Source organism: Erythrolamprus reginae, chromosome 1 (genome assembly GCF_031021105.1).
Source record: "Erythrolamprus reginae isolate rEryReg1 chromosome 1, rEryReg1.hap1, whole genome shotgun sequence".
NCBI lineage: Eukaryota > Metazoa > Chordata > Lepidosauria > Squamata > Dipsadidae > Erythrolamprus > Erythrolamprus reginae.
In genome coordinates, this window is record NC_091950.1 from 144,508,923 (window position 1) to 144,528,355 (window position 19,433).

The 19,433-nt window shown below is 42.8% G+C and overlaps 2 protein-coding genes across 5 annotated transcripts in view; both read left to right on the top strand.

Moving 5' to 3' along the window:
* Positions 1–2,568, top strand: part of KDM2A (lysine demethylase 2A) — a 74,571-nt gene extending 72,003 nt beyond the window's left edge. For all 4 annotated transcript variants that reach the window (XM_070727638.1, XM_070727649.1, XM_070727657.1 and 1 more), the window contains one exon: positions 90–2,568. In XM_070727638.1, the coding sequence (XP_070583739.1) occupies positions 90–271 (182 nt within the window). In that variant the 3' untranslated portion in view covers positions 272–2,568. The remainder of the gene's footprint in view (positions 1–89) is intronic.
* Positions 2,569–6,492: 3,924 nt separating this feature from the next.
* On the top strand, positions 6,493–11,129 carry LOC139159243 (lamina-associated polypeptide 2-like). Its single transcript, XM_070736590.1, has 2 exons — positions 6,493–10,514; positions 10,607–11,129. The coding sequence occupies exon 1, from the start codon at positions 7,133–7,135 to the stop codon at positions 8,804–8,806; it is 1,674 nt and encodes a 557-aa protein (XP_070592691.1). The 5' UTR covers positions 6,493–7,132; the 3' UTR covers positions 8,807–10,514; positions 10,607–11,129.
* Positions 11,130–19,433: the final 8,304 nt, after the last annotated feature.

The window sequence follows — 19,433 nt, forward strand, 5'->3', positions numbered from 1 at the left end:
CTTAAGTTAATTATAAAGTAATAAAGGCAGGATAAAAACTAATAGAGAAATTACTATTAATGTGTATCACATTGTCTTACTTTTCACAGGTTGCAATAAGCTCACAGACCAGTCCCTGCTGTACCTGCGACGCATCTCTAATGTCACTCTGATAGATCTGCGTGGTTGTAAACAAATCACCCGCAAAGCCTGCGAGCACTTCATTTCAGACCTGTCAATCAACAGCCTCTATTGCCTGTCAGATGAAAAGCTGATCCAAAAAATCAGCTAGAAATTTGCCACAGAAAGACTGAAGAGAAGGAAAGATCCCAGACAACCCCTCTTGGAGAGCAGATCCTCCATCAGTTTACCCCATCTCTACAGTCAGGAGAGGTGCCAGCCTGATTGTGATTGTAATGACCCTCCTCTACTTGGGACTTCTGTAAACCAGAAAATCCCACCAGGCAGTTGAGTAAGTGGCAGCAAGAAGAGATGGACAATTGCTCTTGTAGGGGTACTTGCTCATCAGCTACATGCTCTTAACTTTTTGTAGTCGCTTTTTCAGGGGGAACATGACCTTTTCTCTCCACCTTTTCCCCTTCTCATAAATCCTATGAAAACAGATTATACTTCCTCATCAGATTATGGGAAACGGGACCTGGATAGTATAAAACAGGTGCATTTCTGCTCCCTGTTTCTTTACTCTCTTGGTATGCAATTTGTTACTAAGTCTTCAGATTTATTAAGACTTGAGAGTAACTGCTCTTGCCCACCACATTCTGCTAAGCTTCCTTTTTTTCACTCACCAGCAGCTGAATGGGCAGCTACTGCTTTGTGCCGATTACTCAGAGCTGCAGTGTCCGCAGTTAGTGATGCCTGTTTTGTGGTGAGGGTCTTTCCATGTGCCCTCGGTTCAGCTTGCAGGCATCGCTAGTGAGAGGGATGGTGGAACTTTCAGAATAAGGGAGCCGTGTTCTTATCCCAGATTATCCCAGAAAAGGGAGAGGGTGTCAGATAAGCATGTTCTACCTTTCCTGCTATGAAAAGATGGCAGCATTTGTGTAGAGAAAAAGCTGCAGGCTTCAGGGGCATCTTTCGGGATTTCTAACACCAGCAGAAATGGTCTCTGTTATTCCGTATGTCTACTGAAATTGGCATCCTTGGAGATGCTGGCTAGAACAAATGCCTATATCCTGGGGGCTGCCTAGCTGTTGGCTCTTGAGCTGGGAGACGGGTTAATGCTCCATTAGCTGCCTCTCTTCCTTTGCAATGAATGGCCGGTCCAAAGAACTTCTCTCTTGGGCAGCAGAGAGCTTTTTGCACTTTAGAAAGAAAGGTAATATTTTGGATCCCTATTTTATTTTCCCCTGCTTGAGTGACTGGACACTCCTTCCAGCTATCTGAGTTTGTCAGGGTTTGAATGCACACTTTGCACTCTACTCTCTTCCCCATAGTGATAGCACAAATTGGACTGCCCTTCCCCCTTGCCTCCCCCTCTGATCTTCAAATGGCAAAAAAAAAGCAGCTCTCCAGTGTCTGTGCAGCAAGGGAAAGGAGGAGAGTGGTTGCAGAATTGGAGGAAGACCCAATGCACCCTTGCTGCTGCTTCTGAAGCAATAAGGGAGGGGGAGGAATCCACCCATATCTCTCCAAATCGCCCAGCCTAATTGCATTGAATGCTGTGGCAACTGAGCCTTGGGGAAGACTGTCTTCCCCTGCACTATTGGGGATGGGGTGAGGGAGATACATTTAGATCTACTGAAATCCAAGGGTTCCCCCCCCTCACTTCCATTTGAGGAGCAGGCTTCTTTGCCAAGAGGACAATGCTAGTGTGATGAGTTCCAGAGTGCCTCAATATACAGGAGCTTTGCTGCAAATTGAATTTTTCTGCAAAAATGCCCACTGATTTCATAGAAGTGGAAACTTTCTGCCTTGTTGTATTGGCTCCTGTGGAAAAAAAATGTAGAACCAATCTTTTTGTGCTTTTTTGTTTGTTTGTTTCCAAGAGGAAGGTGAGAATAGCCATAAATAGGAGATTCAAGTGCATCTGCCCAGATAACTCCCACATTGAGTTTTCTACACTCTGGGTATTTTGTGTTTTCGTTTTCTCAAAAGTGGGAGCACCTTCATAACTCTCCACGTGCATTGGTCAGCCTGAGAAGTGCTAAACTGCAGCAAGTTGGCATGACAGGAGCATTAGTCTGGGAGGAGTCTCGTCCTGCGGCAAGAGGGATGAAAAAGCATCAGCAGACTGATCGGGGAGGGCATTGTGAGTTTAGGCTTTATTCTACAGCCTTCTCAGAAATGGCCCTCAAATGACTGTGGCTTAAGAGACTTTAAAGGTGAAACTTCATTGCCTAAACTGATCATCACTTTAGAGGGCAAGTGGTGACACAAAGGAAAGAAAAATTATATATAAAATCACTTGGTGATTTAAAAAAGAAACAAAAGAAGACAAAACATGCTCCCTAAATAAAACTCCCTAAGAAAGTCACTATTGTCTAAAAGGGTTTGGTTGTTATTTTGTGTTTTTCTTTTCTTTGGTTTGTTTGTTTGAAGAAATTGTAAATATATATTTTTTGTTGCTAACTTAGAGTCAATCTCCAATGTTGTGCTTCAAAATTAAATGTAAGCATTAAGGATAAAAGAAACCAAGTCTTGCGCTCTGGCAGTTGACATGTTTAGGGTTGGGGAATATTTGGGGTTAAAGGGGAGGGAAGCTAGTTGGGATTTTTCATTTTTTAATCATTTGCCAATAACGGTTTTAGAGAATCTTTCCTCAAACATTTTACCACAGATCTGAGGCACAAGTGAAAGGGGGAAGAAAAGATGCCAACCTCTGAAGGGAGACTTTGTTTCAATGGGGTGGATTTTGGAATAAACATTTCAAGAAAAAAAACATGTGGGGTCTGCATATTGATTACCCTTGATTTGAGCAGCACTGAAGTAGCATGAATGAGAAAAGTCACTTATCTAATCCACTATGCATTTTCTCTTCCCACATTTACTATCTTATGAATTCTGCACTATTAAAATAATATATGCTAGCAATACTATAGCCAGAATAATTTTAATATATATCAGTTGTAGACATTTGCTCTATCTGCATAACTTTGCAAATCTTAGTAATCTTATAATGCATTCAAAATTATCAGTTCTATCAAAGGGGCAGTAAACTACATACACAAAGCACTGAAACCAACTTTTCAATCATTTGTTTTGTCCGGCCAAATCCAGCTTCCAAAATGGAAGCAAGTGCTATTTTGATACTTTAAACTATATTTGAAGTTACCAAAATGAAGAACTAGGCTCAATATTCTAGGCCAATACCTGTGATTTTGTTTATCCAGTACACTGATGGCAGTTGAACATACGTATATGGAGCACACTTCTTGGAATAAATATGCTGCATGAGTTTGAGGAGTTTATTCTGAAATGTTATAAAAGCAGTGGAATATGGCCATATTCTAAAAATTTATATCCGTATTTTATACCTTATGACATTTTAAGATTATAAACAATGTTCAGAGCCTTTATTTCCTTCTTGCTTTTTAATCTCTCTGAATTCTTGAGATTCTATATGAATTACAATCTGTTTATTTTATACAAAAGAGTAAACTTAATATATTGTACAAGTAAAATTGGGAACTTGATGTCTTCTAGATACAAGGTGCAAATTAATAGGGATTGAGTTTATAAATAACATGTATCCTGGTGGGATGTAACACCTGCATGTAGTCCACACATAGATTATTCATGCTGATTTGTTTTAATTCATGGCGTTTATTCCTATCAACCTATATGCTCAGGTTTTTTGTGCATCAAAAGCTACAACCTGTTAGTACAAAAATACCATATTAGTTTTCTTCAAAACCCACTACAAAACCAGGATTAAGAAAACAACTATAGTTTGGTATTTAAATTTACTTTAAAGCTATCCTGGGAATACAATCAGCACAGTAAGCAAAAATAAAGAAAAACAGCAAATCTGTTGATAAAATTTGGGGAAGGATGTTGCTGCCAGCAAGTATAAACCTTAACAGCTTAAGGGAATGAAACCTGATGGTTGAAAATATCTGACATGGCTCTCATTGATCATTACATATAAACTGATCTCTGGCATTAAAATGTCAGAAAAGAGTCGCACAGAAAATTCTTGGGAATGTTTGTAGATGGCTCTGATTAGGCACAAAACCTGGGAATAGTTTCAGGAAATGCCATATAAATAAGCCAAGAGCAAGTGGAACCAGTTTGGTGCAATGGTTAAGGGATCAGGCTAGAAATTAGGGGACTTGAGCTTTAATCCAAGGTTAGACATGAAGCTATCTCTGACCTTGGGCCAGTCCCTTTCAAGAAGGCAATGGCAAAATTATTTTTGAAATACTTTGCCAAGAAAACTGCACAGACTGGTTAGGCAGTTACCTAGAGTCAGCAATGACTCAAAAGACACCAAATAAATAAAAATAAGAACAATAGGATATAGTCTTAAGATCAGAAATGCATTTTATTTAGTAAATTTCAGAACCCATGAGTTTTTAGAACAATACAGAGAACAAAGTAATGCCTTCCACAAATAATTTTGAACTTATTTTGAAATAAGAGGAGGCCTCTTAATGTAAAACCTGAAGTTTTCTTCAGCTGGGAAATCATCAGTTATGGACTATGAATACATGGGTCTAGTAACCTTAGTCCATCAAAGGCAGTATGTACGTATATGTACATACTCTGTATCTTTTGCAGCTTTAAAAGCACTATCTCAATTCCTGTCATTTGCTCCTGTATGTAATATAGGTGGTTGGCTAATTGAGTTCTGCATTTCTATTATTGAAAAAGCTGTTGGTCTATTTTCTGTATGTGAAAGCACTTTCAGTGTCTTCTTAGGATTAAGCCACTGCTATCTTTTTACCCTAATGAATATTTCTATTGCTCTCCCACCTTTTCTTTCTCCTTTTCAAAAACTTATTAATTCTGCCATAATTTAAGTTTCCTCTCTAAGGAACAGATACAAATTATTTCCTATCTCTGGCAATCCCTTAAATATCACTCCAGAATCCATAATTTTTTATTCTCATTCAGGTGTAAGATATTTGAGAGCAGTGCCATTTTTATACGTTACAGTATCAAGCCTGAATGACTGTCCTATGTTGTACAATGTACTACTAGGTCATATTATGCTTTGGTTTTAGCTATACATGTTACATGATTTGCAAGCCATCAAAATTAGCATACTAATCTCAACAGGTTTTATAGCCAATTCTTCTCTTGGGGTTTGGGTCTCACTTCAATAAAGGCAATGATGTTCGTCCGTCATGTTCAAAGAGGACCTTGACATCTAATGGGTTGTGGGCTGTACATGATGTGTCTGCAGGTGGCTGGTAAGGCCTATATAGGCACGAAATGTTCTGCCACATGTTGGGCAGACGTGTGGGCACCATCATCCCAGCATTTGCAGCTCTGGCTTTGCGCTTCTCTTCTGCTATGGGTGTTCTGGCCTCAGATGTCTGGCAGCCTTGGTGGATCAGCATACTCCATGTTGGTCGATCTTATGCCAGGGTTTCCCACGAGGTGGTGCCGATATCGAGGGACTTGAAGGAAGCTTTCAACATGCCTTTGTATGGCTTTCCTTTAGACAGCTCATCCTAGAGGAGCTGTTTAGGGATGTGATGATGGTCTGGCAACCTAGCAACATGGCTTGCCTAGCTTCTCTGGACTTTCATCAGCAGGGTGGGAATTGAGGGCAGCCCTGCTCTGCAGAGGACTTCTGTGTCAGGCACCTTATCCTGTCACTGGATCCTCAGAATTCTATGGAGGCAGGTCATGTGGAAGTGATTCAATTGCCTAGCATGTCTCCTTTGTACCTGTCCCAAGTCTCACTGGCATACAATGGTGTTAGCACTACTGCTCGGTAGAGCTTTGTAACAAGGCTTATTCCACATCGGTTCCACATGTTGGCCATTAGTCTGCCAAATGCAGAGCTTGCCTGGACCTTGAGGTCAACTGAGGTCAGTAAAGATAGCAATACTAAAACCACTCGGGAAGGCACTTAAGTGTAAAATCTAATGTCCACATGCCTTGTAAGTAAGCTCCACTGAATTAAATGAGAACTGCATCTAGAGGGAAACATGGGAAGTCAGAACAAGACCTTTGCTGAACAACATGAGAAACTGCAGTTTATGACATCCAAGAAGTAACCTGGAGAACTAATGCATTAAAACCCCATTAAAACGATGGGGTTTTAATGCATGTGCTTTTTGGTGTGCTCTAAGAAAGAAAGAATGTGCTAATTCTCCACTGCATCTGGAAGGAGAGTCCAACATGGGTATTTAACCAATCCTATTGGTAGAGACTGAGTAAAAAATTAGCATAATAATAGGTACCGCCCCCTTGCAGTCCCCCATGAGCTCAGTTTTAAAAACTCAGTCCCAGAGTAGAGACTTACTGAGTTTTGCTTAAAAGAATTTGACTGTTGTTTACCTGTTTAATCTTGTTTCTTTTGTCTCCTCACAGATTCGATCAGCGTTGGAGGAAGGGGTCTCTGTCCTCAGCAGACAACACCCCCAACAATCTCCTTAGGGGCTGCTTCCCCCCGAGGGAACTGCCCCCAAGAGGAGCACCTCAGCCCGGAGTCCCTGGCCTCAGCGGTCAAACAAGGGCTGCGAGCCGAAGGTGGGGGGGTCCGCCCCCCCCACTGGGAGGCTCGAGGAGACAGATGCCCCGGAGGGCTTCAGAGGCAGCGCCGGAGCCCCAATCAGCTGTTCGGCGGCGAAGAGGAAAAGCCGCCGCCGCCACAGCCAGAGCCGCAATCGCCGCCGCCAGAGCTGCAATCGCCGCGGCTGGCCAGCGAGAGGTCCGTTTTGGACCAGAGGACCGAGGACGGGCTAGGTGAGCCCGGATAAGCGGCAGGCTTGTGGGGAGGGCGCGGAAAGCCCGCGTAAACGCTGGGCAGCGCCATCTTGGAGAGATTCCCCCACGGAGCGCGAAGGCGCCAAACGGAAGGGCTTCCGGCAGCTGAGAGGCGCGAATTGAGCTTCGGCTCTACTGCGCAGCCGCAAGGACAAGGCCACCAGCAGCCATTTTTACTGCCAGTGACGAAGCGTGGTGAGAGGCAGTTTTCCGGGCAATTTTCATCTAGATCACCAGAGCTGTGAGTACAATGGAGGACAAGCCCAGTGGCGAACAATCCAGCTCCCCAGTGGTGAGCAAGGAGAAGGCTAAGGGGAAGGATAAGGAAAGGTCAAAGTCCTCCCAGTCCCCTGCCTCGGTGGCCTCCTTAAAAGAGGCAGAAAAGCGCATAAAGCCGCTGGAAAAGAAATTGGAGGCTGCATTACACCCCTCTCCCTTGCCAGTACCATTGGCTCAGAGGCAGGCAGCCACACCTGACCCTATGACTCCACAGTCAGCCTTTGGACACATGGGGCCTCTTCAAGAGGGTGACTGGTCTCCAGAGGGGCAATTCATGACATTGCCACAGGCCCCATCTCCAGCTTTGTCCTGGACCAGGCCTGAACCTTCAGGACCTCCAAGGCGGAGTTCCCAGGCACCTTCAGCTACGTTTACCCCTACGGCGGCAGGGCTGAGATCCCAGACGGGTTCATGGCAACACATACCTCCAGATCTGCAGGGGATGTTTGCGAATGTTTATGCTCAAGGAGTGAATGCCGTGGCAGGTCAGCACACGAACCGTCCACAGACTCAGGCAAGAAACCTTTGGCCAGTACCACCCCCCTCGGGATTGGGGTCTCTATCGGAGGATCCAGATTTGGGTGAGGACAGTGACAAGGAGTATGAGTTCTCAGAGGATGAGAACATCCCAGAGCAGCAGCCAGTGGTTGGCCTGTTTAAACCTGCACTGTTTCGGACCCTACTTTTCAAAGCAAAGCAGGTGATGGACCTGCAGGGAGCTGCAAAAACACCTGAAGCAGAGACCGGCAAGACATCAGCTTCCCTGCTAAGGGAACCCCAACCCGAGTCTGACCACATCCCAGCCTCGCACATTTTTGTTGAGGGAGTTAAAAAGCCTTGGCAACACCCCGCAGCGGCCCAGGGGCCTTCGAATTTGGAACGTAAGTTTTACACATTCGATGAGGAGGTGGAAAAACTTCTGGAGTTTCCCCCCATTGACCAGCCGGTAGTCACGCTGGTCTCGAGTGCCCTGGTGCCGTCAGAGACGGGAGAAAGTTTGAAACCAGAGGACAGGAAAGCGGAAACCCTATTGCGCAAGACCCAGCAGATGGCGGGCTGGGGTTTCAGGGCGGCTGCCGCGGCCTCATTTTTCAACAGGGCCTCTATCATGTGGCTCCAGGAACTACAGTCACGCCTCGGCCCAGAGGACGCCAGACTTCGCCAAGATATAAGCAAGTTGCAGGCCGCAGTCGAGATTTCCGCTGACGCTACCCTACATGCGGCTAAGTTCGCCAGTAGAGGCATGGCCACTACGCTGTCGTCACGCCGTCTATTGTGGCTAAGGAATTGGCCAGCAGACTTAAAATCGAAATGGCGCTTAGCATCAGCCCCGCTGCAGGGATCAATGCTCTTTGGAGACATTCTGGATAAGGTCCTCATTGAGGACAAGGACAAGAGGAAAGTCCTACTCAAGTCTAATAGACGCCAGGACCGTCGCTTTACTCCCTACACAAGGCGTCAGAACCCACGTTGGGATTCTTCCACCGGATCGGGGCAGGCGCAGAGAGGCTTTAACCAGAACCAATATTCCCAACAATCGTTCAGGAGTGATCGCGGATCCTATCAGGATCGGCCAAGAGGTTTTCAGCAATCCAGGCGGCCCTTTCGGGGAGGCAACCAGAGGGGATTCCGTCGTTCCAAATGACTCATCCGGGCCTCTACCACTAGGGGGGAAGCTGCAACACTTCAGCCCCTCCTGGCTACTCACTTCCTCGGACAAGTGGGTGCTAGCCACCGTTTCGGAAGGACTCCAGCTGGAATTTATGGGACAGCCTCCTCGCCGATTTGTACCAGCTCAGAGAGCCAAGGTCAGTCACTATCAACTTACCCAAGAGAGTCAGAGAGTCATTGAAGTGGTGGCTTACCGAAGCAGTTCAGGAAGGTTCCCCCTTTCGCACTCAGGACCGTCTCATCCTTACCACAGACGCCAGTTTATACGGGTGGGGTGCCCATCTGGGTCGACATATGGCCCAGGGGCAGTGGACGCTGGAAGAACTAACTTCGGTCAATATAAATTTCTTAGAACTAAGGGCAGTGTTTTTAGCCCTATTAGCCTTTGCCCCCATAGTGGAGGGCAAACACGTACTTATTTTAACCGACAATGTAGCGACCAGGGCTCACCTGAACCACCAAGGGGGCACAAGGTCGCAACGACTTATGGAGGAAACTACGATGCTTTTCAACTGGGCCGAGACCCACCTAGCATCTTTGACCGCAGAGCATATCGCAGGGATCAGCAATTCCACAGCGGATTGGCTCAGCAGGACTACTCTGGATCCGTCAGAGTGGCGACTCGATCCAAACCTGTTTTATCAGTTGACCCAGAGGTTCGGGGTTCCCCTAGTGGACCTGTTTGCCAGCAGTCAGAACACCCAGCTCCCGCGGTTCTTCACGCGCTTCCCGGATCCAAGGGCAGAAGGGACCAACGCTCTACTGTCACCTTGGCCCCCCGGCCTCCTTTACGCCTTTCCCCCGGTGAATCTCATCCCAAGGGTGGTGGAGAAGATTCTTCACGAGGAAGCGGAAGTGATCTTGCTAGCACCGCACTGGCCACGTCGCCCGTGGTTCGCGGACTTGGTGGAGCTTTCAGTGTCACCTCCGTGGAGAATCCCAGATCAGATCCTCTCGCTAAGCCAGGGGAATCTGCAACACCCAGATCCCCAATGGCTGCACTTGACAGGTTGGCACTTGAAAGGCATAAATTGAAGCAATTGGACTTACCAGAGAAGGTCATAGATACCATGCAGGCTGCCAGGCGCCCATCGATTTCACGGATTTATCAGGCAACCTGGGCAGCATTTTGTAACTTTTGCAACAAGGACTTACGTGACCCTAGGGAGGCTTCTGTAATCACAGTTCTGGAATTTTTACAAGCAGGGGTAGAGCGTGGCCTAGCCCCTAATACCTTAAAAAGACAGGTGGCAGCCCTAGCCACCATGATTCAGACCTCAGAGTCTCGTTCATTGGCTCAACATGCTTGGATTAGAGACTTTATTAAGGGAGCCACAAATAAACATTCCCCGCCCGTCAGGAGATTTCCATCCTGGGACCTTACGTGGGTACTTAAGGCCTTAACTAAACCTCCCTTTGAACCGTTGAGGTCTATACCAATTAGGTTGCTTTCCATCAAGACAGCCTTCCTTGTGGCTATTACATCTGCACGCAGGGTGTCAGAGATATCGGCCCTATCTGTGAGACCTGACCTCTGTGTCTTCTACCCGGATAGGGTGGTCCTTCGGGTGGACCCCACCTTTGTGCCAAAGGTGAACTCGGCGTTCCACAGGAAACAGGAACTCATTCTCCCGGATTTCTGTACTCATGGAAGTCATCCGTCGGAGCTTCTGTGGCATAAGGTGGATGTCCGAAGGGCTCTAAAGATTTACATTAGAAGGACGGAGGAGTTCCGTAAGTCTGAAACTCTTTTTATTTCGTTTTCTGAATATAGGAAGGGACTTGGACTATCGGCAAAATCCATTAGTCGTTGGATTAAGGACTGTATTTCGGAGGCCTACAAGGCTGGAGGACACACAGTTCCGGAAGGATTGACAGCTCACTCAACCAGGAGTGCGGCGACCTCGGCGGCTTGGTCTACTCAAGCTTCGATAGAGGACATTTGTAGGGCTGCAACCTGGGCAGCCCCTACGACGTTTATTAGACATTACAAGTTGGACTCCTTTGCTTCAGCGGAAGCGGCCTTTGGCAGGAGGGTTCTTCAAAGAGTTTGTGTTTCTCCTAAGTCCCTAGCTAGACCTTCTCCCTCCCATGGGCTTTAAGATCTTTGGTATATCCCATGTTGGACTCTCCTTCCAGATGCAGTGGAGAAGACCCGTTGTACCTACCTGAACGGTCTTCTCGATGCACTGGAAGGAGAGTCCAAACCCACCCGGTAGTAGAAGTTCAGGGACACCGGAGGTTGGGTTGGTTTATGAGTTATTGAATTGTTCAATAAAAGTTGGTTATCCTCTTAAGTGCCTTTCGTTTTTAAAACTGAGCTCATGGGGGACTGCAAGGGGGCGGTACCTATTATTATGCTAATTTTTTACTCAGTCTCTACCAATAGGATTGGTTAAATACCCATGTTGGACTCTCCTTCCAGTGCATCGAGAAGATCGTTCAGGTAGGTACAACGGGTCTTTTAGGAAATTACCAGTGTCTGTGAAAAAGTTAATCTCAACGAATAAAAGCATACTATTTGTAGTTTACAATATTCCTCAGTATGCAGATGGAACAGATAATTAGCCCTTTAAATTTGAACAACTTTACATTTTACCTCAGATGATAGTAACATGGAATGCCTCTCGCTCTCCATGTACATATATACATGTATGTATGTGGGTATATATATATATATATATAGAGAGAGAGAGATTAGAGATACATTCATTTGTTCGTTCATTCATCCATTCTTGGGAAAAAGGCCTGTTTATTTATAGTGGGACCCAAGTTATTTGATAGAATGAATGATGGGAAGATAGGAAAGGCTGAGAATTACAGCTTTAGGAGATTATAGGCCTAACTTATTTCTCAAGCTCACAGGCTGAAGATTCTATTTTTATCATAGTCTTTTTAGCCAGGGTGGATTTTTCCAGTATCTCATCTTGCCGTGTGGAAATCCAGTCTGGTTCATTGGTTATACGTGCTTAACCATGCTAAATAAATCTATACTTATAGCCAATATATATATTTAAATAGCAATGTTATTGGTAAAAACCTAAAGGCTTTAAAATGTTAAGCTTTTGTAAGTAAACATTTTTTTCAAGTTCAAATTTACCATACAAAATCTGTACAGTGCTACTCTTAACATTCGAAGGAGAAGCAATTCTTTTAAATGTATTGTGATATTTCACATTTATTACTTTTTTTTATGAATTATGGGAAAAATTACAAATTTAATTATAAATTAAAAAACTAGCAGAAGCATTCTCTGCCGACATGTGTTCTTCATCAAATTAATGCAAGAGAGCCACGGGGAGTCCATTTCCTGATTAGAGGTTGATATTGAAAGCACAAATCTTTGACCTAAACTCACGCTTCCTTGTACGGAACAGAATTTTTAGATTTTCCTGCATTATGAGAATCTCTGGTTGGAGCTTCTCAGAAATTATGAAAAATGAATGGTGGATAGCCAAAGGTAGCAGATCTAGAAAATGGCAGTAAATCCCCCTTTCCGTGTAACTGGCAGATTATTATTATTATTATTATTATTATTATTATTATTATTATTATTATTATTATTTAAATTTATATGCCGCTCCTCTCCGAAAACCTGGGGCGGCTTATTTAACACTTGAACCATTAGAAATTGGATACATACCAATTTTACGGATATGCATTTGAGAACAAGTTCTCTAGTAGGTTTAAATAACCGAATAGATTGAAATCTAAATATGAGCCAAGGTAGCACAGTGGTTAGAGTGCAGTACTGCGGGATACTTCTGCTGACTGCCGGCTGAGTGCAATTTGGCAGCTGGAATCTTACCAGGCTCAGGGTTGACTCAGCCTTCTATCCTTCTGAGGTGGATAAAATGAGGAGCCAATTGTTTGGAGGGGGGGCGCAATATGGTGATTCTGTAAAACCACTTAGGGCTGTAAAGTGGTATTTGACAATAGACTGGTAGCTAGAGCACTAACATTATTAATTGACTACATTTTACTACTCCAAATTTAACTTAAGTCAACCTCATTTATTTATTCAAGTTTTCTGACTCCCATCAGCACTGAGTATTTGCATTTCATTTCATTTGTATTTTACAGTAGAACTAGCTTGGAGGTATCTAGAGCATGGATAATTGTTACTACATCCAAGTACAAGTACTCCAAGTAACCATCACCGTCACCATCATCAATTATGGTGAGGAGGGGTTGTCCTTTTTGCTTTTTAATTGGGTGTGATTGCTGTTCCATGCCATTTTGTGACTCTTGGTTGATTTTTTTTTCCAAGTCATACTGATGCCTCCTTTAAAACTAAAATGGTTATTAAAATGCTACAAAATGATAATTACAAGCCAGCGCTTGTAAATATTGCTTAGGGCTCCTGCTGCTACCTGAATCAGGATGTGCACACAAACTGCTGATCCTTCAAGAGGAATGCAATTCATCTAGAACTAACTGCATATTATCATCCAAAGGGGCTAGTTTTACAGAATCTTTGTTTTTCCAGGCTTAAGTATATGCTCTTCTTGTCAATAAAAAAAAAGCCACTGACTAAGTGCTTATTTAGTTAATGATTCTGTTCTCAAAGCTGTAAGTACCTTGGGAATCCACAAGCATGTCTTGAAGGCAATAAGCTTTCTCTCTTAGCAACCAGTACTGAGTGACATTCCACCTCCAATACTGATGGTTATAGATAATTACAGCTATTAGTCATTGATAGTTATATCTTCCAGTAATATCTATTCCACTCTTTAAGCCTGTGCTGATAGCATAGCACATTGTGATGGCAAATTTTACTGCAGTATAAAGCTATCCATACTGGGCTTGAATCTTGAATCATTCAGATGCATTAAAATGACCCATACTTCTAATTATTACTATACTATTATGCTCACACAGCAAGATGTTAGTTCTGGCGTTTTTATTAACCCATCGGTCTTTCCCAAGGACCTGGGAGAAAGAATGAGTGTTAAACTCAAGGGGACAAACTGCTAATACACCTGCCTCTTGTTTTCCCCACATCAACCCTATCCACCTCGTAGGGTTGGGCTGAGAAAGTGACTGGCCCAAATTCGCTCAAGCTAGTTTTTATTCCTAAAGTGAGACTAGAACAGTCTCCTGATTTCAAAGCCCAGTACCTTCACCACCACACCAAACTAATCACAACTGTGCTTATTTATTTATCCTTTGGGGAAACAGAGCTTTGATCAGTATTTGGGATGTTTTACCCAGAATTGTGTAAAAGCAAATGGAATGATAATGTACATTTATTTTGTTAGAAATTATTTCAACAGATATATGCATATGCATAGCATAGCATAGCATAGTATAGTATAGTATAATATAGTATAGTATAGTATATATTATATATAACTATATATATGTAGTTCAAATCCCAGTGAGGGTGTGGCTAGCTGATGAGGCAAGAACAAGGCCGAAATAGATCTATCCTAGTCCCCCTTAATTTTCAAATTCAGCTAAAACGTGACATATATATATATAAAAGGGGGACACTCAAATAACACATCCTAGACCTGAATGAATGAAATATTCTCATTGAATACTTTGTTTTATACAAAGTTCAATGTGCACAACACTATATGAAATTGATTTTCAGTATTGCTTCCTAAGTGAACAGTTTGATTTCACAGAAGTTTGATTTACTTGGAGTTATATTCTGTTGTTTAAGTGTTCCCTTTACTTTTTTGAACAGGATAGATAGATAGATAGACAGACAGACAGACAGACAGACAGAGAGAGAGTACAAAGTATAGTACAAAGCCAACACATTCATAAACTTCCCTACAGCAGTCCTGTGATTCTTTTGTTAGTGAATCACCATCAGGGATGCTTGGATTTTCTAAAAATGCTGATTCCCCAAAGCATACAGATTATTTTCAAGTTCTTTCTCCTGTTTCATCCATCCCATATCATTTGAAGTCAGTTGCATGACACACCTGCTCAGAACCTAAGCGATTCATTAATATTTGGATGGCAAATCTCTAGGCCAGGGGTGTCGAACTCACATTGTCACAGCAGCTTCACGTGACATATCAGGACTTTTTTCACCTTTGCTAAACCAAGCATGGCCAGCATGTGACACATCTGGCCCACAGGCCGGAGTTTTGACAGCCCTGCTATTAGGGGTGTATATTAGGCTGGGAAGTTTAAATTGTTGGGCAGAGCTACTCGACCCATAACCTGTTGGGCAGAGTGAGAGTTTTGTGCACATGGAAATTAACCCACCAGGAGCCACAGTTAACCACTACCTAATTGAAGTCTTCAATGAAACATAGCAGCAGGCTTTCTTGTAAAAACATATTTTACTTTCTCTTTTATCAAAGTGCTTCTCCAAATAAACTATCATACAATACTAGTATATAACTCTAATAATATCCACCACTGCAACCACTAAGCACTAAACTACAAACCACTCTATAACAAACTACCCACTAACAAACCACTCTCTGTAACAAACCACACCCATGCGAGGGTGTTCCTCCTTATATAGGATACAGCCAATCAGGTTGCAGTAAAGTTAGCAAACCCATGATTACATGCTGATTATGGCTTACATCAGCCTCTCCCATGGTTACAAACCATTCACTTGCATTGTGATATTACCTTCAGAAATGAACTTATTTCTGACTGGCTGTACTAGCAAAAAAACAAAAAAAAACCCTGCATATAGTCCTCTAATTATATCATTCATTAGCATGCATAGTTACAATGGCATAGAAAAAATGACTTATGACCAGTCTTCATACTTAAGTGTCCGGAGAGGGGCGGCATACAAATCTAATAAATTATTATTATTATTATTATTATTATTATTATTATTATTATTATTACATCAATACAACACAGCAAACGAGATCACTATGCTGGATTTCGTATTTCATCACCAGTCGGGTGCTTCCCAAGCACCTAAGACTGCATGATGTAGTGGCGAATTATGTTTGCCGATCCCAGTAAAGCGGCCTTTTGCAATTGACAGATGGAGATTTTGTCAATTCCGATGGTTTTCAAATATCCGCTGAGATCCTTTGGCACTGCACCCAGCGTGCCAAGTACCACTGGGACCACTTTCACGGGCTTATGACAGAGTCGCTGCAGCTCGATTTTTAGATCTTCGTATTTCACTAATTTCTCCAGCTGCTTCTCCTCAATTCTGCTGTCTCCTGGGATTGCGATTATTATTATTATTATTATTATTATTATTATTATTATTATTGCATCACAGAATTGGCACAATTCACATGCTCAAAATTCAGGCTCTCTGGCAACTGGCATTTATTTCTGATGGTTGCAGCATCCCAGGGTCATGTGATTCAGGGGTGGGCTTCCCTTCCCTTTGCTACCTATTTGCATCATGACATTTCACAAGTGTGCATGTTCGATCCACTCGCACAAGGGCATCCCCTCATGCAATTCTGCCTTCGTGCATACTCAGTAGCTAGAATCAGCCAGAAACACAGCTGAGGAACTGATCAGCTGTGCTTCGGGCAAAGGAATAAAGTTAAGTATAAACTCGAGTAAAAAAATTCTGAAAAAACGATGGCGGCTCCTGCAGACAAGCACCAACCAAACTAGATTGGTGACGCCCTCATGACATCACCAGCGGGTCACTACCAGTTTGGGCGAGCCAGTTCAAACCGGCAGGAACCCACCCCGATGTGATTGCCGTTTGCAACCACACTTGCCGATTTACAACCGAAATCAATGGAGGAAAGCGAAGTCACTTGACAGCGTGATTTAAATTGTTATTTACTGATTTACTGAACTATGGGGGGGGGGGGACCAGACATAAAATCCAGCACATCTCACTTTAACCGCCTCATTTGGCAACAGTAAGTAGTAAGCAGGGGTGGGCTGCTGCCCGGACATGGGGGAACACAGTGGGGTAGTGAAAATGGAGCTCCACTCCAAAGCACCTAATTTGCACTGAAAGACGTTGAAAGAAAATGCAGGGCATAAGCCACACCCACAGTGTGGTAGTAAAAGTTTTGGTAGCCCTTCACTGGGTATAGGTCAAGGAGTACTCATGGACAATTTTACAGCTTTATGTAATCTGATTAAACTCAAAATTACAGAATGTATTAATCAGCCTTCTGCCATACATAAAGGGAATTGGTGAAACCATGCAAGTGGACTTTTTTGGGTGGGGGAGGGAGATGGAATGAAGCTGGAAATTTACCGGTAGGTAGAAAAATATGTTTAGTAGGAAAAAGGGCATACAATCAATAATTATTTACTATCTCCTTGAATAAGATGCTGAGTTTCATACATACATAGTTTAGGCAGCATTATATCAGAGGCAGCTTAACACCTGGTTACAAATAAAAAAATACCACTACCACTCAACACCAAAGTGGCTATCGCCAACAGAAGCAATAATATACCCTAATGCACTAGACCCCCCAAAAAACAGTAATATATGAACAAATTAGATCTGATACCTAAACAAACCCTTAGGGAAAAAGGAATAAACCTGGACTGGTGGACTTAAGGGGCGTGCATAAGTGCACCATTGTGCCTTCCGTCCCCTGTCCAATTGTCTCTCCTTATCTCATTTATGTTTTCTTCCTTTCAAATTTGTTCAGCTATACTTTTATATCTTTTCTTCTATTTGTTTCTTTAGTTATATTACTACATATCTATTCTCTTCAATGTGTATTATGTATTGGACTAAATAAATAAATAAAAATAAATAAATAAAATCCGATCCAAATTTAAGGAAGACAAAAGTAATTATGGCTTTCGAAATAACACTACTTTAGATTCTTTTAGGCCCCGACAAAAAAACAATCTCCAAAATATATAACTTTCTACTCACGATACGGCTGATGAAGAAGGGAAAGGAACAATAATACCTTGGTCTCAAAATTTTGGATACTCCATAAACTTAGCAGAATGGGGAAAATTTTGGAACATAAACTACAAATTAACACTAGCAACATCATACAAGGAATGGTTATATAAGTTGTTTTACCGTTGGCACCTCCCTCCAGCACGACTCAACAAAATGTACCCAGACGTTTCACTGCTATATTGGAAATGCAAAAGGGAAACAGGGACCTACTACCACCTATGGTGGACTTGCCCAGTTGCTAAAATGTTTTGGCGCAAAATCAAGATGCTGAGTTTCAGGACATATAATGAATGGTGTTGAATAGACCTTTCTGCGTGAGTTTCTAACATCATTTTAGAATAACTAAAAACAAACACTTAGGGTGATGTTCCCACTTTGTACTTCATTTTTGACATCATGGTGTTAACCAGTAAATTAAAAAAATTATGTAACAGCTGAATACACCTTCCTAATGACTTTGTAATTCAGTGTTACCCAACCATGGCCGTTTATAGATATACTGTATAGAGTTCCATTTCCAGAATTCTAAGCAATGGCCATCCGAAAATGTTGGGAAACACTGCTGCAAATCCATGAGAAAAGCACCAGCTACTGTGCACCAGTTGTGCCACTTACATTAGAAACACTGTTTGGGGTAGGTTATTTTCAGAAGCAAATAAAATTACATTTATTCAGGCCTTAGAGCAGTGATGGCAAAACTATGGCACGGGTGCTACAGGTGGCACATGGAGCCATATCTGCTGGCACATGAGCTGTTGCCCTAGCACAGCTTCAATGTCCATGTGTGTGCCATCCAGCTGGTTTTTAGCTCGCACAGAGTTCTGGGAGGGTGTTTTGGGCTTCCAGAGAGCCTCCTGGGGAATGGGAGTGGGCATTTTTACCCTTCCTTTGGAGCCTGGGAAGGGTGAAACAAGAGCTTACCGGGTCCACCAAAAGTTGGGAAACAGGCCATTTTTGGCCTCCAGAGGGCCTCCAGGGGAGGCGGGGGAAATTGTTTTTGCCCTCCCCGAGCACTGAATTAGCAGTGTGGGCACTTGTGCATGCACGATAGTGTGCACACATGCTCTTTTGGCACCCAAGGAAAAAAAGGTTTGCTATCACTGCCTTAGAGCATTTACCAGACATTTCAAGTAGATTGTTATGGCTTGCCAAAAGTAGGTTGCTTTCCGAATTTAATCCTCTCCATATCTATTGAAACTGTAAATCTTAGAATTTCAAAGGTGGAGGTGTATATACAGGTTGCACTGTAAAGATAATAAACATTTGAGAATTATTTATGTCCCAATACCATCTTATCAAAACCGTTGGTCTTATTTACAATAACAGTAGTAAAATAAAACATTTTCTCTAAGTACGTTTTAATCTTTATAAACGTTCTCTTAATTTTATAAGTTTTCTGGACTTAACCTGTGTCCCGCCAATGGGTGTATCTATTGCCAATTAAATAGGTCTTTCTAGCTGTGATCTCCCAGACAAGCTTATCCTATTCCATCAAATTTAATTGAATTAACAGCACACTTTTTTTTCTCCAGAGTCACAGCTAAACCTGAGAGGATAGAGCTTCAACAGTTGCTCAGTTAATTAATTGTCAAGAGGGTGTCTCTGAAAGCAAGATTAAATACAAATATACATGTTAAAAATAGCACAATATCACATAGGCAGTCTTGCTTTAAACTTGAGGTTGCACCAGTGGCTTGTTAAACACTTCACAGGGTTATAGATTCTGTGTCCTCATAATTAATATTTG